The 24,960-nt window shown below is 41.9% G+C and overlaps 1 protein-coding gene across 2 annotated transcripts; it reads left to right on the top strand.

Annotated features, from left to right (window-relative positions):
• Positions 1-3,460: 3,460 nt before the first annotated feature.
• trak2 (trafficking protein, kinesin binding 2) lies at positions 3,461-24,714 on the top strand. Of its 2 annotated transcripts, XM_079263653.1 has the most exons (16): positions 3,461-3,649; positions 6,120-6,311; positions 10,171-10,230; positions 10,790-10,866; positions 13,436-13,552; positions 14,024-14,242; positions 14,331-14,409; positions 14,487-14,617; positions 14,690-14,764; positions 16,022-16,159; positions 16,233-16,312; positions 16,391-16,531; positions 16,616-16,905; positions 17,974-18,471; positions 18,548-18,647; positions 22,415-24,714. In XM_079263653.1, the coding sequence occupies exons 1-16, from the start codon at positions 3,595-3,597 to the stop codon at positions 23,211-23,213; spliced, it is 3,051 nt and encodes a 1,016-aa protein (XP_079119779.1). In that variant the 5' UTR covers positions 3,461-3,594; the 3' UTR covers positions 23,214-24,714. The 2 variants fall into 2 exon arrangements, with proteins under 2 accessions (XP_079119779.1, XP_079119780.1); XM_079263654.1 differs by lacking the exon at positions 10,171-10,230 and having other exon boundaries at positions 3,479-3,649.
• Positions 24,715-24,960: the final 246 nt, after the last annotated feature.

The following is a 24,960-nucleotide window of genomic DNA, read 5'->3' as shown; positions in this document are numbered from 1 at the left end:
TGTGTGTGTGTGTGTGTGTGTGTGTGTGTGTGTGTGTGTGTGTATAAATATGAGGAAGCTTTTTACCCTTAAATTAAATATAAAAAGACATGTGGTATCTGAACCCTTCAAGCGGTTATATTTAGAGGACAGTCTCAGTTGTCAGATTATGAGGCTAAAATATTGTAAATTGAATGTATCAGTAGATATTTAGAAATGTTCTTTATGTACAGGTATATATGTTACTATTTATCTACTATCCTCACATAACCAACTCCACCGGCAGCTGTAGCTCAGGAGGAAGAGCAGTTGTCCTTCAACTGGTAAGTTGGGGGATCAATTCCATCAATTCCAGGCTTCCCCTGAAATGCCGAAGTGTCCTAGGGCAAGACACTGAACCCCAAACTGCCCCCCGATGTGCCTATCGGGGTATGAGTGTGTTGAGTGAGTGTGTGTGCGAATGGGTGAATGTGACAAGTAGTGTAAAGCGCTTTGAGTGGTCTGTATGACTAGAAAAGCGCTATAGAAGTACAAGTCCATTTACCACCTTAACTGGTTTTTGGTGCCACTGTGCATCAAAAACATCTTGGCTTTATTCCTTGGCTTTATAAGAGGACCATTATTTTTCCTCTTTTCAGACACACAAAACTTTCTGCTCCCTTGTTGATCTGTAGGGACACCTGACTGGACGTTGCTGTCAATTAAGGCCTTCTGCTTGGTCCAGAGTTTTACAGGATGCAACTTCTTTATAATTTCTGGCTCAGAATAAAGGTGTCTTACCAACAAGTAGTTTTTTTTTCGTGACAACGATTTGATAAATAGTCATGTTGCAATGGAGCATTCAGTCTGGATTTCCCATAGAGATCTTCTGAATAAATGTTTCATTTTGGGGCTGGATGCCTGGAAAACATCAATATATCAACTAAAGGATAAGCTATTCCATCACAATTTCCCTTAAAGATAAAACTAGAACTTAGACGAATAAAACATATGTTTTGCTTAATCAGTAGAAGATTGTGGTCTCATATAGGATGATCCATTGTAGTGGAAGAATCTGCTTATTTCAGTCAGGTTACGCATTCAGTGTCACATGCAGCCTCCCATCCCAGCGTGCATGGGAATCGGCTCTATTGTTGTGTTGGAGAAGCAAGGCACATGACTGGAAAAGAGATGTCATCCCAAGCATATTAAGCTGGAGTTTCAGGTCATTGTTTTAACCTCAGTTTGTTCTTGAGCTTACTGTTTATTTGCTGAGTTCTGCTGCTGCTGTGATGGCCGTAGGTCACTTTCTGTGAATGTAGATTAAACATGATGCGATGTGAAAAGCTGATGTAAGCAGACTGGACCTGAAGGCTGCCACAACTACAGCAGAGAGTGACATCTTTGTCATTTCACCACTTGATAAGAAATCAGGAAATCTTTTGAGTTGTTAGTAAAACAAAATACACAGTTTTCCACAAAATTTCCATGATTTTATAGAGCAGTTTAGGGGTAAAGTAGTCTGTGTCTTACTTATGAGATAACTCACAGGTATTTGGAGGATTTTATTGAAGATCAGTTCTGGCATTTAATAAAACTGGGGAATAGAAGAATCATGCGAGCATGAAAGGTGTGCGCGCAGTGAAAGAAACGATACCGATGCAGAATGCATGCTTAGCTCATGCTAATGGCTAATACTTGCTACAATACTGGTGTCATCTCAGTGTATAATAAAAGGTGAGCAGCATGTTTAGACTGCAGGGTTTGAATGCAGAACATCTGCTTTTATGAGGCTGTTTCAGCTTCGGTTATATAAACAGATGGATGTTGCCCGAGGACTCTGCCTTTCCAGCGGCGTGCTTCCTGCTACTCATAAATTCGCACAGATATGCATGTGTGATCACCAGGGTCAGAAATGACACTAATTTGTTTATTATATTCTTCATTTTGTTTTAGAAAAATGAGTGGGTTATGGATAGCAGGACACTCCACGGTGCTACTCGGCTTGTAAACAGTTGTAGACTATGTTCTGTGGCCCTACAGGAGCTCATGTCTGCATGAATAACCCTGGTTATGTCATTTGGGTTATCTCGGTTTCATCTCAGAGGTTGTTGGGCTTTGTGGATCATTTATCCGTCACTTGTTCCACATCCCAGTCTGAGTGGTCTGCTATCATTCCTTCATGTAATATTAAATCCAGAAAAATGAAAAATTGGCTTGTTTTTCATGTTTCTGTTCAAATCTGAAACTAGAAACTCAAATCAGGCTGGTTTTGACGTTTTACCTGAAGTTACTTCAAAAAACGACCCTGTAATAGTTTTCTAATGTGGCAAAACTGCAAACATGAAACACACGACGGTGTCCTAACACTGCAGTTTTCTGTCATGTCTTTGAGGGGGTTATGGTCAGGGATGTTAGTTTTCGTTGGTTAGCTGTGAAGGTGAATTTACGGTGCTGTTCTGACGACGTGCCGAGCAGAACACTGGCTTCCAGAAAGCTGGTGACGAAATCCTACAAATATAAAAGTCGGTTTTTCTACTTTCAGTTCCTCTGATCTCCAAATAAAAAGTGCAAAAACAAGCTGATTATAGTTTTGTTTTTGATTTATAGAAGAATAATGAACAACAAGCTGATTATTTGTTTTTATATTTACAATTTTAAACGGAATATTAAATGAGCGACTAAAACGCGTCCCCTGTTCCGCTTTCTGTCGTTTCCTTCAGAAATAGTTCTCCGGGCCTCTTTAAGGACTTTTCTAAGCTCTCTAGATGTTTTTGCTCGCCGTCCAGATGATCCCACGTTAACAGTGAAGTCCGGCTCTGCGTGTGTCCGGTTCCCTCTAATGTTTTCCAGGCACACCATGCGGAGAGATGCCGAGTCTGCAGCTAACGGCTCTTTAAGCGTCATCTTGGTGTAAAAGCATGAAAAATGAGGGGAGGTGTTGGTAGATTAATGCTTCTGTTTATTATAGTGTTGCCAGAAATGTTTGCTCCACTGAAACAAATGCATTTGGCTTCCTTTCACTTCATCCCTTTAAGACAGCACATCCCGTCTCACTCCTTCAGTTGTCCCTTTAAGGCCTGACAGAATTCCCGTACGGATTGGGAAACAGGATGTGGGATGGCCCGGGATCGCCCCTGGGACCTCCCTAAACCAGCACGCAGGGCATCAGCTACATCCGCTGGCCGGTTTCTTACTGGTTATATTGTCTCCTTCTCCTCCTTCCTGACTGGTCTGAACTTGGATCAGAACGCACCATTGTTAAATGAAAAGAAATGGACAGATTGAAAAGATTAAATGAGTAAAACACAGATGAAGATGTTGGATTTATTGTCCTGAAACATCCAGATTCATGCTGGACGACTGAGGAGGCAAACAACGCTCCATTTACCAGATTATCTGCACGTTTACTGTCCCTAATCTGGATTATAAACCTCCGTGGAGTTTCATGTCCTCATCCCTGGGAGTAATGTCTCTAACTGGTCTTTCCTCTGCAGGTAAAGGTGTGTGTGGGCACCACCTGTCAACGGGAGAAGAGGATGTGATGTATTGGCCGTAGCAGCTTTCTTCCTCCTCCATCTTTGTGTTTTTGTGAGTGGGGGGGGGGGGGCACTCCCCCCACTCCAAGGACGGGACATGTTTGAAATGAAACCCCGGGCTGTGGAGAAGAAGGAGTCCAGCACAGAGACAGGTGAGGCATTTGCAGACGTGGCATTTTGTCAGTAAAAAGCAAACTGTTGTTTTTTCTGTTGCTGCCGAGCCTCCCGGAGGTACAGTATGCCGTGTCTTCAGGCCTGGTGCTATAGTTAGCCCCGTCTGTCCCAGTAAACCACATATCCACTCAAGTGGAAGGACGTTGGCTTGTACAGTGACTCACGCTCACATTCAGATGTTTCATCAGCTCACGCCTACACTCCTCTCTCAATGAAGCTGCTAGATTTCACCAAAATAAGATGATTTATTGTTCATTTACAGTAGAAGTTAACATGCTAATGTCTTGTAAACTAGTGGATCAGGCGACATTTTTCAATTATTTATAAAAAAAAAATAAATAAATAAAGGCTGCAAATATAGTTGCTTTTAATTACATGAATGCTTATTAGGGGGGAAAATTGAATAGAAAAATCGGAAATCTGGATTTTTTTTCTTCACAATTTTAAAATAGATTTTTTTTTTTTGTTAAAAAAAATTGATTTTTTTTTTCAAATAAACTAAATTAATCTACAATAAAATTTTTGTCATTTTTATTGTTTTTACTGATCTTTTTACTTGTCTTCTTGGGCGTTAAAGCAGCAGAATGATAATCTGGCTACTGTGTTGTTTCTTCATCATTGAAATGAAGAAAAATGACGAACAAATAAAAGTTTTATCCATTTTTTTTGTTTGTTTTTATTAATCTACAAAAATCAGCAATATCGGAGAATCGCAATTTAAATCAAATCGGCACCAAAACATCAAATCGAATCGGGACCAAAGCATATTGTCACAGCCCTAATGCTTATCATGGCTGCCTGGTGTATTTGTTTAAAGTGTTATTTGTGCACGTTCTTAGAAATGAATGCTGCGTGTTTCCAAGTCATTGTTTGACAGGAATTACCATTATCGGAAATGTGGACACTGGTTTGATCAGAAGTAAGGTCTAAAGGTCAGCAGCGGTGAAAATTTTGTGTTTTTTCAGCAACGATCTCAGGGTTAACCAAACATTAGCCTCCTTTATCGCTTTCATGTTCATGGAGATTTTTTATGACCGTCTGAACAGCTCACATCCGAACTGGAACCACTTTCATGTGTGGTGCCGAGTCTCATCCGTATCTGATGATTTACGGATTTATAGGCGGCCCAACGCGCGCCACCTTCAAACCTGACGTGCACTCAAAGTACTTCCTTGTGATTGGTCAGCCTGTGATCGGCTCCTCGCTGAGTATGTACTGTAAACATGGAGGAGAAATGTCAACAACGCCGTCATGCTATGCTCGAGTGCGAGAGCACGATCTTTACGCTGCCGTGGTTAAGTCAGTTCATCCACCAGGGGGCAGTGATGAGTTCAGATTTAACTTGCGTTAAGAAGAAGAATAAAACCAATTTTTTTTTTTTTTTGCTTTTCTCAACTTCTTCTGTGTCTTTTTAAAGTTTTTTTTTTTTTTTTTTTTTTCCTTTTTTCATTTAGCTCGCAGTTTAATAGAAAGTCTGCAGCACGAAATCATTTGTGACGTCAACATCGGATAAATCATTCAGATTATATGAAAATTTGTTCTGTTCAGAATATATAGGTTGTATCTTAAATTTACGTGCTTTTTCCCCCATGTCACCCACTGCGCTGTTTTTTTTTTTTCCCCATTTATTGAAACAAGAAAGAAGACTGGCTTAATACATAACTTATTCAAAGACATTTTGATATAATAAAAAAACTGAGCTTAATATACATCCAAAAATAAATGGCTTAGGTTTGAAATTAATGCATAAATTGAATCAATAGACAGTATAAGGCCAAAAACCTGTGTAGACAAAATAAATAAATGCATAAAATAAAATGAACGAGGAACAGCGAGGTCTAGCAAAAATTCCAAGTGCATAAGTGATTATAAATGTACAAAGCATGTTTTGAATCAATGCATTTCGTGTCTTTTTAAGAAGGTTTATGTGTTGTCTTCATCCTGTTCCTCTTCTTCTCTGGTTTGTTCCATTCGCCAGCTGCATATCAGCTGCACAACTCAACACCCCCCCTTGGTTTCCAGTGGTAGTGCTCCGTTTTCTGTGTCATTTGTCGGATAGCGAGATCTGTGTCAGGCTGGTTGTGCTGTAACCACCGTAGGCTCTGCGTCGCTCAACAGAGGCTTGACACGCACCTCTTCAGACCTGATATGTGAAGAACAGATCCAAGCAGTAGTGGCTTCAGGAGCTTTGCATACCATCTACAATGCTCCTGCTTCTGCCAGAGCAACCAAACATTTCCCTACCATCCTTATTGTTCGTGTCTAACCCTAACCCCGCCCCACATTACGTGGAATCCTACAGTAATCATCACATTACGCTGGAAAATTTGCCCCGGCACCATGTGATCTCATTTTCTTCAGTCATTTTCATGTCAAGTTTTGTTCTTAACCGGATCGTTGACTCTGAACTCTGGGATGAAATGAGCGCTGCATGTGTCTGACTTCCAGATGAAGGGCTGGGCAGCAGCGGGAAGCGGTACGGCTCCGGCTCTCTGGGCTCTGGTTCGGCCGGTTCTGGTTCCATGTACCTCTCAGACAGTCAGGACTGGGTTGTTTCCCCGAGCTGCTCCCCAGACGAAGGTCCCGGTCAGCTCAACGCCATCTCCCCCATGCTGGCTGAAGAAACGCTCCGCTACATGAGTAAGTACCTTTTTTTTCTGCCTACTTTGCTCTGATTGGTCATCCCTGTGCTGACATTGTCCAGCAGATGGTGCGTTTAAGTGCTTCTGGCACGTGACAGAGTCGCTTTATTCAGCTCATTTAAAGCCTCTGGGATTTATTGTGGGTAATATTTAGCTCAGAGTTAATCTTTCATTCATTTTCTGTTTATTTTTGTGTGATTCTCTGACACCGTGTGTGTGTGTGTGTGTGCATGCATGAGAGGAAGCTAAAGAAAGGAATTTAGTAGTCCTGCCAGAGTTAAGTGCAGCTGAGTTCAAAGTCAGGACCAGAGTCACGAGACGAGCAGCTCTGAGGGGTTTGGGGGGGTGGACAGACAGAATGAAGGCAGGACAGTAGAGAGGAGACACGGACCATGCCGGTGCTAAACATCCACAATGAGGAGGCGTACGAAAACTTTGCAGTGGAAGGTGAGCGACGCCGTCGGCACGCTGCATGCGAATAGACAACCTGATGGACGTTGTTGATGTTCAGAAGAAGCTCCCGTCGTTGCAAGGTCATGACGGCGGGGGGAAGGGGGTGTACTTTCCCTGACAGACAGGAAGTCAGTGAATCTTGTGTTTTTGTTTACACTGAAATGGAGCTGTGCAGGAACCGTGGTAACGTCACACAGCGAACTTCATGCAGCAACTTTGACCTTCTTATGGCTTTCTCTGAAACGGTTTAAAAGTTTTGCACCTAAAAAATAAAACCTAAAGGTAAAAAAAAAAAAAGCAGATAAATTGTAATTCACTTAAATAAAATGTAAGTGTCGCTCATGTGAGGAAAGAAGCGCTGGACGGAGGTCTCGGTGTCGTGTTACCGCTTGCTCTACTTGTGCTGTGTAAAACCAAACAGCCTATTAATAGCCAGTGACTCGGCATGTTAATAAGCAAACGTGTGCGAAAACTTGGCTTATTACACATTACTTATACAATTCAGACATTTTTAATAGTGTAAATATTGAAAAAAAAAAGTCCTGTAGAAACAGTTCAGGTGTCGAGCATCTCATGGTTGTTGTGTTGTGAAACGGGATCAGGAAGCTGACTTGCAGAAGAAGCAGCTGTGGTGGACGTGTGCTGGATGGGTGTGAAACATATCAGTGTTTCTGCACAAGGATGTTAGAGAAGCTGCATGATCTAAATAATTACATTTTGTCTGATAATGTGATCACAGCGCAGAAAATGACTTACTTACCTCAGTTTTCCTGTGAATCTTTCACCAGTCACCAGCACTCTGCTTATATTGGTATCAGCATCTTAACAGCAGGACAGGATTGGAATAATGGAAATCAGGAAAAAGCCAATATCAAACATAATCGTTCACTTTTATTACCCAAAAATCCATCAGTTTTTCTAAAGGAGAACACTGAATGAAACACTTTTCACTTGAAGTTAAAAATTAAATCCATTTTTCTCTGAAGTAACAAGATAATTTATTAAAAATAACTATGAAATTCTGTAGTTTTTCTGAATTTGTGAGATAATTTTCACCTCCCAAGTAAAAAGAAATGATCTTTATAATTCAAAAGAAAAAAAATAACAGAAAAGATATCTATTTGTTTTTTTCTTAATTTAGTGGAAAAATTTTACTCAAAATAGAGTAAAATAAATCCATTCAGGGTTTTTTTTTTTTTTTTTTTTTTGTCATAACAAGATAAAAGTTGATATAAAAAGTACTTTTCATGCAACCAGCAATAGAGGTGTGCAGTCTTAGCTGCCTCACTATTTGATTCAAAGCTCTATTATTCCATTGTTAAACGATTTTCAGGGTTTTCATGCATCTTTATTCCACACTGAGCGTTTTTTTCTCACTCCACGACTCCTTTATGATGCTTTATACTCCATTTAGTATCCATTACATCAGGTGTCCAAACTAATTTATCTCCACTTTTTTGTTTTATTAACGTGGAACCAGAAATAAATCAACACACATCAAACATATTTTCATGTTGTCTTTAAATGTTTCTGGGAATCTTCAGGAAAAATGTGTTGGAACAACAAGCTGCAAGGCTAGCTGCTAGTTTCTGTCTCTGGTGTTAACTGGTGTCCGCCCAGTTCATTTAGGACTGATGGTGCGTCCCCCAAAAGTGTCCGCATGGCAGCGCCACTTTTAGCTTCTTGCTTCCCTTTAAACCTACTAATACATTATTATGAAAAATAATTGTTTTTGAACATTTACGAATAGTCAATCAATCGGCCCACGTTTCATCAGGATGCATTGATGAAATAGTGAAAAAATCCATTTTGCTTTTGTGAATTAACAATATTCTCTGGAAAATGGAAAAAAAAAGCATTGAAAATATCATTTTTACTAAAAAAAAAAAAAAAATAGAAAAAAAAGTAATTTTTTACTGAATTAACGCGATCATTTCTACTTAAAAGACGAAAAAGCATTTATACTGCGTTAAAAGGATCATTTTACCCCTCTAAAAAAAAAAAGGCATTAAGATTAGTTTTAGTCTCCTCCTTTATCTTAATTTAAGAATGAAACGCTGTGGCTGCACAGTATGTCTGTTTCCCCGCAGTCGGACATCGCTCCACCTCCTGCTGGTGTCGGTTTATTGGAGTCGAAGGTCCATCATGTTGTGACACAAGTAACCCACTGAACATTGTTGGTGTGTGTCGGGACTACTCTGTATGATGTTGGACTTCCAGTTCAGGCAACTTTTATCTGAGTTACTTTCTAAACCAAAGTCTGTGTGAGCAGAGTGTGTGAGTAAAAATGACCAAAGCGATCCGTAGACATGAGTGACCTACACAGTGACGCCACACTCCACAGAGGTACAGTAAGGAGATGTGTGTGTGTGTAAGCAGGAACATGAGATTGTCTGCATTGTGTATGTGCTTCCACTGTCTTTGTGTGTGTGTGTGATGAAGGTTTATTTTTACCCTCCGGGTACTGGAGGAGACTGCAGTTTCCAGTGCGGAGGTCACGGTGGGCCTCGGATTACTGGAAGAGCGCTCTCCTCCATTTCATCAGCTGCTTCATCCTGCTTATAATCTCTGCCTAAAATGCTTTATTTCACTATGACTGTTGAATAAAAGCTAAAAGAGCTGACAACTGTTTCAGTTCTGGTTTTCTTCCCTTTTTCCTTCAATCAAAGCCAAATAAAAGCTCTCAAAGCATCCGGGATTAATATGTTTTAGGTCATAGTCCAGTTCACGATGTCCAGGCTGATGAGTTCGTTGGATTTTTTTTGGAGATTAGGTTAACTACACTTTTTTGAAAGACTAACAAATCAGAAAATGCATGATGGCAGTTTTTGAGATGCCATTATGGCATTCATCTTGGACTTTCAAAAACAGCGACAAATAGCAACTTTTATTTGGTAAATTTGCCATTTAGTCCAATGAAACTGGCTGTTTTGAGGAGGACATCCCATGAAATGGCCTACACCACTTTAAAATGTTCTTATTCACTACAGACATGTAATTAAAACACATTTGGACCAGTTGCCATGGTGGGAAATGGTCATTGCATGCTTTATTTGTGTGTCAGAGCTCTGTCTATCGGGGTGATGATTGTCTGGTACATGATTTGGTTAAAGGGCTCCCAGTCCAAACAGATGGCTCAGGGATTGGAGACGCCACTTCTCTTTAAACAGGTGGAGGGAGAGGCGGCGCAGCGCCGACAACTCCGACCCAGGTGCTGAAAGCAGAGCAGACTAATGAGTAGATCCTCGGTGTGGAGAACTAATGTTGACTCGAAGCTTCAGCTGCTTTACTTTCTGCTTTTAGACCTTCATTTCTCTAGTTTTGCCGACTTTTCCTCTCTGTCTGGTTGGTCTCCATGTGTCCGATCCTTTTGAACTTTCCCCTCTTTTCTCCTTTTCTCTCAGCATATCTTGCTTTGGAGCCTTCTTCTTATTCCCACCCTGGCTCTCAGAGCCTCTCCAAAGGTATCTTTTCTCTCCTTACCTGCCTGCCTGCCGCTTGCTCATTTAGCAGCAGTGTGAGAGATGGGTTTGGTTTTCTCCAGAGCCAGACTTGTTGCCCCCTCCTCTGCATTTTGCATGTAGATGGCAGCAGACGGGGATAAGACGGATCTGCTGTCGGCTTGTAGCGCGGTAGCCCTGGTTAGAGTGTGTGAGGTGATGTCTGTCAGTGGGAGACTGGAGTTGCTTTGACATTCAGACCACGAGCAACCAAACAAATGACCTGCTGTTGTAGCAGGTTAAGCACGCAATGCAAGTCCATAATTGGTGGTTAAACATCAGCATGATAAGGGTCATGTGACCACAGTAAGTAATCATACAGCTGCTAATGTTGCTTGTGGTCCGAACGTTGTATTGGGTAGCATTTACTCTAAACCCAGCATGCTGTTCTGCTGTGTTTATTAGCTTTAGTTAATACAACGTTCATTTTCATTTGGGGTTTTGTGTGGAAGTGTTCATGTTGCATGAACGTGTCACAGTGGGGTTACTAGACTGCACGCTGACCGATGTTTACGCTGCTCAGTCCTCAGTGCCGACCGCGTGGAGCAGATGACCAAGACCTACAATGACATTGAAGTGGTCACACACCTTTTGGCAGAGGTAAGAGTCCGTTTTTGTCTTTTTTAAATTTATTTGTTGGTTACTGGTGCATGCTCGTAACAACCCAAGCAGGTCGGGAAGCTGGAATGTCCGTGTAAATCCCCACAGAGATTTGTCTTTACCAGGTCCAGTCAACTGGCCTTTGACTGGTCTCCAAGAGGAGGGGGAAGGGGGAAAGAGATAAGTTGTCATTGGTTTCCTCTGAGGAAACAGCAGCGAGTCGACCAGTAAAAACATGTCAGACCAGCAGGAAAATGGCCAGATGTCCAGTTTCTCCTTGTGTATGGGGATAAATGGGACGCTTTTCTTTCTGTTCACATCACGTTTGGTGGTTTATACCAGACATTCCCAACAAATATTCTCCTCAGTCCACATCAAAGGAACAGAAACAGATCTTTAGTCCGTTTATGAGAAGAAGCCAAGAGAGCTGCATAGTGCTGAGCGATTTGGCAAAGTTTTCACATCACGGTTTTATGAAAAGTCATATAGGTTTTACGGTATTTGACGGCAGACAAGAGTGTTCTTACCCTCATTATCTTCAATTATAAAAAAAATTACTGCACTTGATTACCGTCAGGGACGGCAGCCAGCTTGGTCTGTAATTTTCCCGTGTTCCAAGTACATGGTGGGTATGGCGGTGTTGCAGAAATATCTGCGGTCTGGCAGGACATAACTGGGATGCAGTTTTCACCATCGTCTTAAAGCCGTCTTTCTCTACGGTATTTATATGAAACAAATGCATCACGAGGTGGAATGTGACTGCGTTAGTTGTCTTGACCCACCACTTGCTTTTTCTTTATATGCAGTCGCTTTAGCAAATGTGTCTCGAACATCTGATTGCTACTTGCAGGTTTAGCTGTGGATGTGGATGGTGGAGATCCCACCTTAAGGAATTCTTGGTACTCTAAAACATGTTTTCGGCTAATGTGGTGAAGCAAGGTGCTGGTGTTACCATTAGGGCTGCTCGATTATGATAAAAAACATTATAATCACAATTATTTTGACTGAAATTGAAATCTCGAGTATTTAACACAATTATCCAGTATTTTTAAACAACGCTGCGTGTCGTGGTGATCTTGACTCCGTGTCGTGCATTATAACTGTCTAATGTCGGGTTCCGAGTTGTTTAATCCGTTTATGCCATGGTCCCACTCAGGAAAAGTTTTATAACAAATTTTTATTTCATTTTTTACAACACTTGCTAAATATGCTGAAGTATAGGAACTATTTCATGTTGGCCTCGATGTACGTTTTATGCCAAACAACCGCTGTCAGGCTACAGAACGTTTTTCTCATTCACCTGTTAAAAGATGGCTGATCTGAAAAACGCTGGTTAACACGTTGCTACGGTAACGCCCCGTAACGAGGGATATTACAGTGTTTAACTTGCCGAACTATGTATAGGAAAATAATGCAGCCAGTTGTCACTGACAATGGTATAAACTATGTTTAGGTGAACTTCCACAACCTACTGCAGTTATTCTACATTGACCTGCAGCCGGAGCCGACTGAGACTGGCCGCCTGGGAGTGCTTTAGGACGGGAGAGGCTCCCGCTGCTCCTTCCTTACAGTAACTGCAGAACAATATGTGCCTTCAAGTCAGTCGCCAAAACACCAGAAAAGTCTCTAATAACTCCAGTAAAAGTTGCTAGATTTGTCACTTTTAATAAAAAAGTCGCCAGATTTAGCGAGAAAGTCGCCAAGTTGGCAACAGTGTCTGAATGAAAGCAAAGCGGCTGTGGGAGGAGTTTACAGCACAGCGCTGCAACGCCAGAGACGCTCGATTAGCAGCTGGAGACAGCAGGAGAGGAAACTGCAAAGAGAAAAATAATCACACCGTTTTATTTTTTTGATCGTTGAAAACCCAGATCGTAGTTGAGATTAAAATCCAATTCATCACCCAGCCCTAGCTACCACTTTTGCCCGGCAGCAAAAGATTGTTGTTTGTTCCACATTGGTCCTTTTTAAGTCAAAGAACTTCCAAATCACAGATGTGGCTCCTTTTTTTGGAATTAGTTCCTCGAGGTTAGCAGTGTTTGCTTCGTCTTGAGAGCTCATTTTCTGTTCTGTTCAAAACTTTCCTTTACACACGCTGAAGTGTTTGTGTCTGGCAGTGAAATCAGTCCCCGCTGAAACGCTTCCTTACTGCGCGTTGTTTGAGCCGGTATAGTGGTGTATGATAAATGAATATCGCAACGAAAATAAACACCGGTTAACGCACAGGCATACAGCTGCAGGTCTCTGAAGTCCTGCTGAAGTCTGTTTGACAGCTTAATCCGAAGCCCCAAAGGCAAGGTGGGCTGGTTTGGCTGACAAAACTGGGATTAAAGATGTTTCTAGGGTTCTTAGGCAGGTTGTAAATAACCTTTGGCGATCTCTAATAGTTCTCTGCTTCTAAGTAAAACATTTAGGTGGAATTTGAAGAATAATCTGCTTACAATGAGAAAATATGATGCAAATAAACCTTCCTGTCCATCTTCAAGAGTTAAGAGCATGCAAGAGTGACGTATGCAGGAAAAGCATCTATTCTCTGTCTGACTTTGGGAGTTTTTCTGCTTTTATTGGACAGCGAGACAGAGACTTGGAGCTGGCAGCTCGGATCGGTCAGTCACTGCTGCAGAGAAACCACCTCCTGCAGGAACGCAACGAGGCCTTGGAGGAACAGCTAGCACAGGCTGTGGATCAGGTAGATCATTCAGAACTATTTAACCTGTTCAAGTAAAGTGACACAGCGATGGTTTCATATATAACACAACTAAGAAACCAATCCAGGCTTTGTTATGAGCTAATGGTGTCTGGAAACAGTTGCTGCTGCCAGGTAAATGGAAGTGGAGCTAATTAACATTTTCATAAGGTTGCTAGAATAATTACATCCAGTTTTTACTGTCAATAACTGTGTGATGTCAAAGTTATTGTAGTGCAGAAGGTATCCAGCAGGGGGCAGAAGACAAGTATCAGTGTTTGAGGTGACATTGCTGTGTTTTTGGGCATGAATACGATTAAAACATTTTAGTGTAAGCTGCCTCTTTATCAACTATTTTTGCTGAAGCTCCAGTAAATTCAGTCAGATGTGATGAAGATGCTGCATCGTTTTCTGTTGTTTAAACCAGTTTCTCACTGTTTGAGGTGTTTTCCCCATCGTTCCTCTCCTGGTCAGGTTCACCAGCTGCAGCATGAGCTCGGTAAGAAGGATGACTTGCTCCGGATGGTGGCCAGCGCCTCGGAGGAGAGCGAGAATGACTCCAGCGTGTCCACCCCCATGCGGCAACCTCCGCCACTGGGTGGAACCACTGCGGCCGCTGCGCTTAGCCAGCTGGAGTCTCTAGAGAACAAGCTGCAGGAGCTGGAGGAGGAGAACCTGACGCTGAGGTCTGAGGTATGTCACCCTGAGGGTCTGAAAAATAAGACTAATGTGCTTAATGAAAGTAGCTTGTGTTGTTAAGTTTTGTCTTTTTGCTCTCCAGGCGTGCCAGCTGAAGAGAGACACGATGACGTACGAGGAGCAAGAGCAGCAGCTCGTCAGCGATTGTGTCAAGGAGCTCCGTAAGTTTAAAGAGTCCAACGCAAGAAGCATGCACAGCAAACAGCGTTTAACAAACAAGCCTTACTGTTTGTCTCAGGAGAGTCCAACAGCCAGATGGTGTCCCTGACGGATGAGCTGTCTCAGAAGAACGAGGAGCTGCTCAGACACCAGGAGGAAATCGCTCAGCTGCTCTCCCAGATTGTGGAGCTGCAACACAGAGTGAAGGATGTAAGCAGGCCTGACTTCCGTTGTGACGAACACGTTTTATCCTGGAAAACTCATGTTGTTGGTTTTTTGCAGCTGGCTCTGGAGAAGGAGGAGCTGAGGATCCATCTGCAGGCATCTAAAGATGCTCAGCGAGAGCTCACAGCAGAGGTATCTTACAGCTAATCATCCTCTTCATACCGTGTGTTTACATGGGAGTTTTCAGTCCTGTTTAATTCCGAATAAAAGTTAATCCCGCTTTAAACTGATGAAAAATGACCATTTAAACACTTAATTCCTAATGCTAATCTTAATTCGGAATTAAACTTAATTCCAATGTGAGTGGCTGATTTATTCGCATTTTATTTCCAAACCATTTAATTCCTCTGTCATGTAAACCTTAAATCCGCTCTAAGTTAATTCCGGTCGTTCTGAGCATGCTCGTTACCTTGTCCTGTCCCGATGACGCGCGTTGTTTTGCCTCTCGTGTTCAGTGGTCTGTCTTTCTTCTCCTGCTCAGTTTCTGCAAAAAGTGAAGTAGTATGCTCGTGTTGAGCTGCTACTTCAAAATTATAATAAAAACAGCTGCGAAACTGGTACTTATTATGAGGTTTTTACAACTTACGACTGAAAAGACGAGAAGCAGGGAGCCAACTTTGTTTATTTCCGGTATACGTCATACGTCACATGCTCCCTCTGTCCAATCAGAACCCTTCCCAACCCGCCGCTCTAAAGAGGAACGAAGTGAGGACGTGTTTCATGTAAATGTTCATTCAGAATTATTATCTTCATGTAAACTTGTAGGAGAATACGTTAATTCCGAATTATTTCATTCCAAATTATTAATTCAGAATGAAAAAACACCATGTAACCGTAGCTATTATTATCAACTTAGCTGTAAATTAGTCGTGTTGATTTGCTAAAAGTTCTACTTAATGAAGAACATGCAAAACATAGAATTACAACTAAATACTTTAGTTGGAACCTTTTCAGAATTAGTTTATTGAATAGTCTATAGAATATAGTCTCACAACAGAACTTTTGCCAATTTTTCCCATCACGGGCCTCCTATCGACGGCTAATTCAGCATCTATTTTACATCCTACCTGACCAGTTAGCTCTTTCCAGCCAGCAGAAGACGATCTTACGGTGACTCTTGTCTTGTTTCTTTGCTGAATCAGAGACATTGCATGTTCATTTATCTCACAAAGAATTAACTTATTGTTAATGCGTTTATAAAACCCAAATACTCTCCTACGTGGAGGATGGAACAAGCTTAAGAAACCAGCTGACGGCGTGACAAACCAGTATCTGCCAGCCATGATCTACAGAGAGATCTAGAGAAGTGCAGGAACACCTTAATCAAAGCTGCAGTAAAAGACTAAAAGTAAAAGTAAAAGACACTGTTTATCTGTGTGTTTGCTGCAGCTGAACGAGCTGGCAGAAAGGAACGCCGAGTGTGTAGAGATGCTTCATGAATCCCAGGAAGAGATCAAAGAGCTTCGCAGTAAAAACACTCCTTCTGCTGGGATGCGGCGGCACCTCTCCTACTGCCTCTACCCCATGGTGAGATGATCTGCCTCAGACTGGGAGCGTGATTCAGCGGCACGTGTTGAACTTACACATTGTGTGTTTACAGGATTCATTGGCGGCGGAGATTGAAGGCAGCATGAGGAGAGAGCTGAGCGTAGAGGAGGAAACTGCCTTTCAGGACCAAAGGTCAGAGACTCAAACTATGCTGTTTATCTCCTTCTGGATGAAGCCGCTTGTTAACTTTCTGATTTTATGTGTCTGCAGAATTTCCCAGAAGCGAGTCTTCCAAACAGTTCGCTCAGTCAACGCCTCTGTAGCTCGCGTCGCTTCGGCCACACCTCCCATCCCCGGCTCCGGACAGAGCTCTCTGGTGATGACACCACAACCTTTCCAGTCCACCCAGGGGTAAAAGAGTAGCAGCTGTCTTGTATTCAGCTCAAAACAAAGTTTTGGAGCGTTTCAGTCAACATGGGTCATCTGTGTTTGCAGGGACGAGGTGCGGATGGGCCAGCCTGGCTCTCCGGGAGGAAACGACCTCACCAAAGCGCTCCACCGCCTGTCGTTAAGGCGGCAGAACTTTCTGTCCGAGCGACAGTTCTTCCAGGCTGAGCGCGAGAAGAAGCTGCATGTCCTGGAGGCAGACGGAGAGTGCAGCGGCTGCAGCTCGCCCATGGGCAGCGTGCGGTCCTCGTTCTCCAACCTGTCGGAAATCTCCATCACCTCCAGTGTTTTCAAAACCTTCCTGCCTGAGAAGCTTCAGATTGTCAAACCCATGGAAGGTAACATTTTCTTTTAGCTGCCCCAGCTTGCCAGTAACTTCCCAGTCCTGTTTGACACAAAACACAACATTTTAGTGTTCTCATGTCCGGTAAAATATTGAAAATTGTCTGGAAATATGTATTTTAATCTTTGGGTCTCAAAGATATCAGACTTTTTAAACATATATCTTTAATTTGTCAATGAAAAAGTTTAAATTGGACATAAATTTACCAAAACGTATGCTTGATTTTACATTTTTGTAACTAATTTTATGTTTTAAAAAAAAAAAAAACAGCTCTAAACTATTTTAGGGAATTAAGAAAGCCAGAATGTAACACAAGAAAACGACTGTTTGCTTTAACTAATTGAATTAATGTGTAACATTTTTTAATAATAAAAACCCATTTGTGACAGTCAATATTTTAAAATTAAGGCTGAATATTTAACCTCGGTTAAAATCTTTGTTTTTATTAATTGATTTTACTTCTATTGGTGGCAGAGAACTAGCTTAACTGCTGCTAGCTAGTTTCAAGCTAGGTTTTAGATTAAATTTTCCATCTACGTAAAAGGGTAAATTAGTTTATTATTTTTAAATATGTATATATATATATATATATATATATATATATATATATATATATATATATATATATATATAGCTCACTTTAGCTATACTGTCACTTTTGAAAACAAGTGGCTAAATAGTCCATATTATGACATTATGACATGTTGTGTGAGGTAATATCTGTTGTATAGAGATTGTAATGAAGTTTAAACATTTTAAGCATATTTTATGTTTTCCCTTTGTTCTTTGTGAAAAAGTCTCTTGTTAGCAAGTTAATGCTAGTTATGATGTTTTAGTTAATAGATTACTGATGTCATTTGATACTTACCTCTTTTATCATTAAGTCTTATAAAAATGGTACTAAAAGTTCTTAGAAAATAAACATAATTCCTGGTCTTCCTGCTGTAGCAACTTGTCAACTTAAAAATTATTAATTTCCGTGTTTGTTAGTAAAAACAGATAAGTTGATTTCTTTACATGTTAATTTCATGATTGATTAACGAATAAGTATTGTATATCGTAGGCTCCCTGACTCTCCACCACTGGCAGCAGCTTGCCAAACCTCACCTGGCCACCATCTTAGACCCCCACCCTGGGGTTGTAACCAAGGGTTTCCGGCCTCTCACTCAGGATGCCGTGTACCGCCTCTCTGACATGGAGGAAGATGAGGAGAACGAAGAGCATAGAGGGATTGCTTTCCTTGAGAAAGGAGCTGCAGAGCAGGGGAAAGAAGATGTTGATGAGGAAGAGGAGGAAGGAGGGATTACCTTCAAGGTACACTGTTCATCCACACCTGAGGAGAGGAAAGACAGAACAACCTCTGTGGCTGCTCTCCCAACGCATCCTCTCTCTCCAACCCTGACGGTATCCCCTGTGGTACCGTCTGCCTCCTCTTCGGTCCGACCAGACCTCGGTTTGACACCAGGTACCGTCACTGAGAAATCCAGCCTGTTTCAGCCCGTTTCCACAGCAACAGTTCAATCACAAAGTCAAATTTCCACCTCAACAGCATTGTCATGCGGTACGACAAATAATTGCTTAAACATTCAAATCCAGCGTATTACTTCGTTTTTGAGAGTTTTGATTTTGTTTTTTAGTTCAAAACCCTGGAAAGTGTCAGAGCTCCACCTTCTCGACCTACACCATCACCACCTGTCGCATCCTGCACCCTAGTGACGTCACACAGGTCACCCCAAGGTAAGTCCCTCCCACTACTTCCTGTTGCTCAGATCCACTCCTGTTTGAGTTGGGGATCACAGGACGTCTTCGCCCTTCCATCCTATTTTAGCCATTTGTCTATACTTTAGACTTAGCCTTTATATACCACACAAAAAATGTTTATAATATGTGTTGTTTTTTTCCACTGTAATCTCACCTACATGATCTGATTATTTTTTTTCACTTTAACCAACTTTATTGACATATTGGGCCCAAAAACACAAAAGTCATCAAATCTCAATTAAAAAATGTACAATTTATTTCAATAAAAGTAAAAAAAAAAAAAAGAAACAAGATCAATTAACTTTTCAGAGGTTAAAAAAGAATATTACTTTTTTAAACTAGTTACATTGAAATATAATGAAACTAAAAACAAACATTTCCTAAAAAACCATGTATATTTACAGATTTTTTTATATGCTTGTCAGAAAGCTGCAGCAGTGCTTTGTATTCCTCCAGTACCAAATAGTCTAATTGAAAGGTAATTAAACTATAGGCTAACATTTCACACTGTATGAGTGATGATGTGGGTGAGCCAGAGGACATCTGACTCCTCCTCCTATATCCTCTCTGGCTGTAGAAGGTCCAGTTTCTTCATAACTGTGCATGTGCCTGAAAGTAATGTAGAAAAAATAAGAGATGATTCGGGTTAATGTTTATATTAGGGGTCTGCACTCTGGTCCACATGCGCTAATATCCTGCAGGCTTTATTGTTCCCTGCTGCAACACACCTGACCCAAATCAACGGCTCATTAACAGGCAGGTGCAGATGATGAGAACAAGTTGTTGGAGAACCTTTTCATTTGAATCAAGTGTGTTGTAGCAGGAAAACACTAAACCCTGCATAATGGTAGCTCACGAGGACCGGAGTTGGAGATTGGAGTTGGAGATCTCTGGTTTATATGAACATGAAGGAAACGACATGGCACTAAATTTCCCATTGTCCAACTGCAAATTAAATACAGTTAGCATAGGTAATATTACAGGAAACAAAATGTGAAATGTAACCCAAAATGAGCTGCAGGAAAATGACATTACTTTAATTTAAATCCAGTTTTCAGTGTTTACAATTCAGCAATACACAAAACAAAAGCTGTAAGTATTCATAAGTTTGTCTTACCTCTCATCACCATGACAACAGATGGGTTAATCATTGCATTAGCAACACCTCTCCACTGAGAGTGAAGGTGAAACAGGGTCATTCTCTGCATTTTGTCCTCTATAAAACTGCCTCATAAACATCTTATATTGTCTTCCTTGATGCTCTACTCTCTCTTTTTAAACACTGTCTTCTAGGGCTGGGCAATATGACCTTTTAGTAATATCCCGATATTTTTATGGCATGTCACGACATACGATATATATATCTCGATATTTACCTCAGCCTTGAATGAATGCTTTGGTTCTTACAATCACATCAGTAAGATGATTTTGTGTCTACATTAAAACATAATTGTTCATACTGCATTAAGATATGCTGATTTTAAACATTTATGCCAAAAGGATGAAATTGTAACGAAGCAAATTGATCAAAACCGTATTTATTGAACAGTTAAGGCAAGGCACAAACATGTAATTTTAAAACGAAATAAAGTGACTTTGCATGATATAATAAATGCAACATATGAAAATAGGTGCTCTAGGCGGTGAATTTTCAAATGATGAACTATTATAAGGCTTTGCTTTATGGATACGTTTTTGAGTTGTCGTATTTTTTTTAATCGCAGAGTTTAGCGTAGAAATCAGTCTTATAATACAGGCAGAATGTCCTCGTATCGTCTCCAATAAACGGCTTCAGCCAGCTTTTAATTCAGGATTTGATTCCCACTCCTTTTTGTACTTTCTAGAGACATGACAAGCTAGATAAATATGCTTGTGTCACACACACAGTGGATGAGGTGAGTAAGTGACAGAGCTGTGAATGTAATCAAATAGAATTAATTATTTTTGCGTGACGTGATAAACTTTGTAATTTAGGTCCCACTCTGTAATCCAGAGTGGGATCATTGGCGGATTTGGCTGTTCATTGTGACTGTAGGTGGAGTCGTGCAGGTGTCCTCTCTGCTCCTCTAACTGGCTGCAGCTGCAGCCGGAGCGACTGAGTGCTTTAGGACAGGGAGAGACTCTCCTTCTGACAATAACTTTACAATATGCGCTTTAAAGTCAGTTGCCAAAACGCCAGGAAAGTCTCCAATAACTCCAGTAAAAATCGCTAGATTTGTCGCTAGTCGCTTTTCACAAAAAAGTCGCCAGATTTAGCGAGAAAGTCGCCAAGTTGGCAACAGTGGCTACACGCTGCCTCTCATGACGTAGCACGTAGCTCACGTTATGTACGTAGCTAGGTGCGCTTGCTTTAACTCTCTGTGCAAAGCGGTGCAGAGTCGAGGAGGAGGGAGAAAACCCCACCCACAGCTAAAAACACCTGCATGACAACAGGATACTCGAATATGACGAATATAGGCATTTTCTACATCGCACAGGGGACGAGCCACAATATCTCGTGTATACTCGATATATCGCCCAGCCCTACTGTCTTCTTAATGTTCATAGACCATATATGAAAGATGGACAGAGCCTTCGGTGGTAAAAAGTGAAGCCTACGCGGAAGTGCATAAAACTGCAGTTCCCCCTTCATCCACTCGGGGCTGCAAACAGAGCGAATCCCCATAGACTCCCATGTTAAAAAGTCCAGCTTCACAGCAGAAATAAACATGTTTACAGCCTGGTTCAAAAAAATCCATTTTCGGTTTAATAGGTCAGGTTTACCTTCATGACAACTGTGGGGGGAGGGAATTTTTTTTCTAACTCGCCCATTTAAAAGTAGTTTTATCTCATAATTGGGCATATTTAAGGGCGTGTCCTTTTGATTGACAGGTACCCGATCTCCCGCTTTAAGTCAGAAGAACGTAGAACAACTGCGGTTTTTAGTCTGTTAACAACGTGACTTAGCTTTAGCCCGCTTACCTCCGTTAGCTGATTATCTCCTGTTATCTCCAGGTAAGCTCTTAGCTACAGAAAGCTCAGAGTTCGCTCGATGTCAATCATCCACCATGACGCTCATAGCCCCCCTCTCAGCTCCACCTCTTTGCCCATATTTGTATTTTCTGGGCGAGACGACACGCATGCCTCTGCCAAGATGGCGATGGTTTGAACCGCCCACCAAGCTTCAATTCAGCTCTTCAGAAACCAATATATATCACATCCTACTTTACAGATGCAATATATAACTTTCCGACCTTAGAACTCCCCGTTCCAGAGTGCCACCGTGTCCCGAGGCTGAGAAACGGCTGTTGGCAACTGTTTGTTCTGGGACGCTGCATTGTGTAGAAACAAAGGTTCTCTTAATGTACCATATCACGCGCTAGCAAGCACATTCTCGAGCGATTTAGCATAAAACCGCAAGAAGACATATTGGAGGATGAAAGGAAAAGAGACAGTAAGAGATGAGACTGGACTGACTTTCACTGCTCAGAGAAGATGCAGGATGAAAGACCAATGCTGAATAGGCCATCGATAAGGGAGCGCTTTTTTCTCTGGGAAAATCTTTAAAGCTTGGATCAATACTTTTTAAATCTGAACAATCATATCTGTAGTTTAATGTTCAATATGTTACGATGGTTTGAAAACATGGTGCGCGCGATCTGATCACGCCATCACGTAGACCTCTCAGGCTGAAAGGAATCCTGTTCACAAACCATTCAAACCTTAAAATCTTTTCCGGTTTTAACCGGATCTTTTCTTTTCAGTTCCCAGTCATCTCTTTTGGTCAACACGCCCAGCTCCATGAGAACTGGTCCAAGTACCCCTGTTACACCCTGCAGGCTGAGCCTCGGTGATTCCTTCCCCCCTCGCCGTCCACTTACACGTCCCAGTGGCCTGGCCAAGCTGGTCATGGAGAGGGGCATTTCTGCACAAGTCTCTACAGACACCCCACCTGCATCAAGACCTGCCTCCCTTTCCCGGCAGCCCCTGATGCGCCTCCTGCCGGGCACCCCACCAAACTCCCCCACCCACTCGCCTGCCCCTTCCCCTGTGCCCGTAGAGTCCCGCCAACACCCCGCTGACAATTTCCTGGCTTCGAGACCTGCAGAGCTTTTTCTCCAAGACGTTTATGGGTTGAACCTGGGCCGAGCCCCTCATCCAGACCTACCAAGCCCCTCCCAGGAAACCACAGCCTTTATCTCGGCTCCTAAATCAGGCCAAGCCAAGCCCGACCTGGTCAACGTTGGTCTGGTAGAGAGGCTCAGGAGGCTTGGATTCGCCAAGGTGCTGTGTGGCTCAGAGTCTGACACTTCAGCGCCGCGGCAAGATTCGGCTACTTTTGTGTCGGCAAGCGGAGGGAGCCTGTTGGACGGCCTGAGGCGCAACCAGAGCCTCCCGGCCATGATCGGTGCCCGAGCGGGACATAAGACAGCAGGTAATCCCAGACCTCCACCTCATCCCACCTCTCTGGCTATCCCCCCACCACCATGGGGAAATCCTAAAGAGCGACGACGGCACCTTGCATCCATCTCCCACCCTCCGAGAAGTTCAGAGAAGCACTAATGGGAGATGCTGGGTGCAGCAGGCGATGCCATGACCATCTTTATTTCGAACGTCATCCTGTAGGTGATCTAGAAATCGGTGGGCAGAATAATCCCTTATTTTTATGACATCATTTTAAAGCACAATTTAACTTGACTGTTTTTAGTGATGCTAATCAGTGTACATCTGCCATGACGCTAGGCCTTAGTGGGTTATTCTTCACAGCGAGGCCCTGAATGCTCAGATAACCAGAGGAGGAAGAAGGAACAACATGGATGTGTACGAGGGTTTGTGGAAGTGATGAAAGGAATCAGGAAGGAGTTTTAAAGGAAGCGAAAGAACATTTATTTTAGAAGAAAAGGGAAGGTTGAGAGACAGACCGAGCATCCAGGGTCTAGATGTTCCAAGGGCTTGTTGTGTAGAACGCTGTATGCGCTTTAGTCTGTAACTGAACCGTATCATGCTAGCCAACTACATGACTAACAGCAAACTGCCAGGCTAGTATAGTCATGCTTCGAAAACATGCCAGTATTTTAACATTAATATCTAAAGACTTAAGAGTCGTCCAATGTTGCATGGATGTCTGGTTTAGTCGTCCATGTGCCATGGTCAAGCATCTGCATGAAAAACGACCTGGGTTACAAGTCCCAGCATGCATCTGTCAGCAGACGGGTGGGGGCCAGTATGAGCAAGGTCTGAACCAAGTCTGATGCCAAAAAGACCAAAAGATAGTGGGCCTGTTTTTACTTCAGGTCCTTGATGTTTTTAATGGTATGAGGCCTTAAGCAGAGCCAGGCACCATTCTGACATTCCTCAGCTGAAAACATTTCAGACATCATTATTGTCTCAGGCCTGTGATGCAATCAGGTTTAGTCAAATAGGAGGAGAAAAACCACTTTGATTTGTCATTTCACCTGTATATGTGATTTAAAATGTGTCATGGGATGATACCAAATATCTGCAGTTCACACACCAACCAGCAGGTGGAGCCATTTGGGCCTCTACATGCTACTTGTGTAGTTTTAGGGAATTAAACATAAGATTGTTTTTCTTTGCTTGACCAGTGTGAACCCTAAGCCTTAGTGCTTCTGCTCCTTAATGCATCATCTAACCCCTTCAACTGAGTATCTGCACTTTGAATTTAGTGTTTAAACGTTATTTTAAAGTATAAAGATCCTAACATTGAGAAACTATTGCATAATGCGTGCCTATCGTAACAATGTCTGCTAACCTTTTTGTCATAATGTTTTAAGTTATTCGTTTGCTTTCTATATGAAGGGAGTCCATATTAAACTAGAGTGAGTGAACATTTTAAAAAGGAAAAGCTTCAGCTGAATGCCTCATATTTAGATTATAAAGACGCAGCAAGGCACATCTCCTGTACATATATTTTAAATTTGTCATATCTTGTCTTTTCTGTGTTTGTCTAAAGTCTAATATCTAAAATGAGTTTTGTTCATGCGTCTCCTCTGATCAGGATTTTGTCATTATTATTGAGTTGCCTCTTTTTCTAAATAAAGTATCACAAACAAAATGAATGTTTTGCTGGTTTATTGTGACTTGGACTCAACAGAAATTCTGCAGGGTCTTGGACCAAATGTTGAGGGGGGAAAAAAAAAAGGCAAAATGGGTGCTTTAAATGCAATCACATGCAGTCATTCCATCTCTTCCACCTAGAGGTGGCCTATAGTTCTTGATTATCTCATAAGAAAAGAGACACCTTACCCCTGCCACATGTCTGACATTTCCAAGTATATTTGATTAGCAG

The sequence above is a fragment of the Telmatherina bonti genome, assembly GCF_933228915.1.
Source record: "Telmatherina bonti genome assembly, chromosome: 24".
NCBI classification, from domain to species: domain Eukaryota; kingdom Metazoa; phylum Chordata; class Actinopteri; order Atheriniformes; family Telmatherinidae; genus Telmatherina; species Telmatherina bonti.
Note: the sequence above shows the minus strand (reverse complement) of the source record. Positions and strands in the feature narration are given on the sequence as shown.

Bases quoted from the DNA above. Each gene is read 5' to 3' on its own strand.
- trak2 (XM_079263653.1), top strand. From the start codon at position 3,595: ATGTTTGAAATGAAACCCCGGGCTGTGGAGAAGAAGGAGTCCAGCACA. The intron at 14,765-16,021 runs GTATCTTACAGC...TGTTTGCTGCAG, and splicing joins AGCGAGAGCTCACAGCAGAG to CTGAACGAGCTGGCAGAAAG. The intron at 16,160-16,232 runs GTGAGATGATCT...GTGTGTTTACAG, and splicing joins CCTACTGCCTCTACCCCATG to GATTCATTGGCGGCGGAGAT.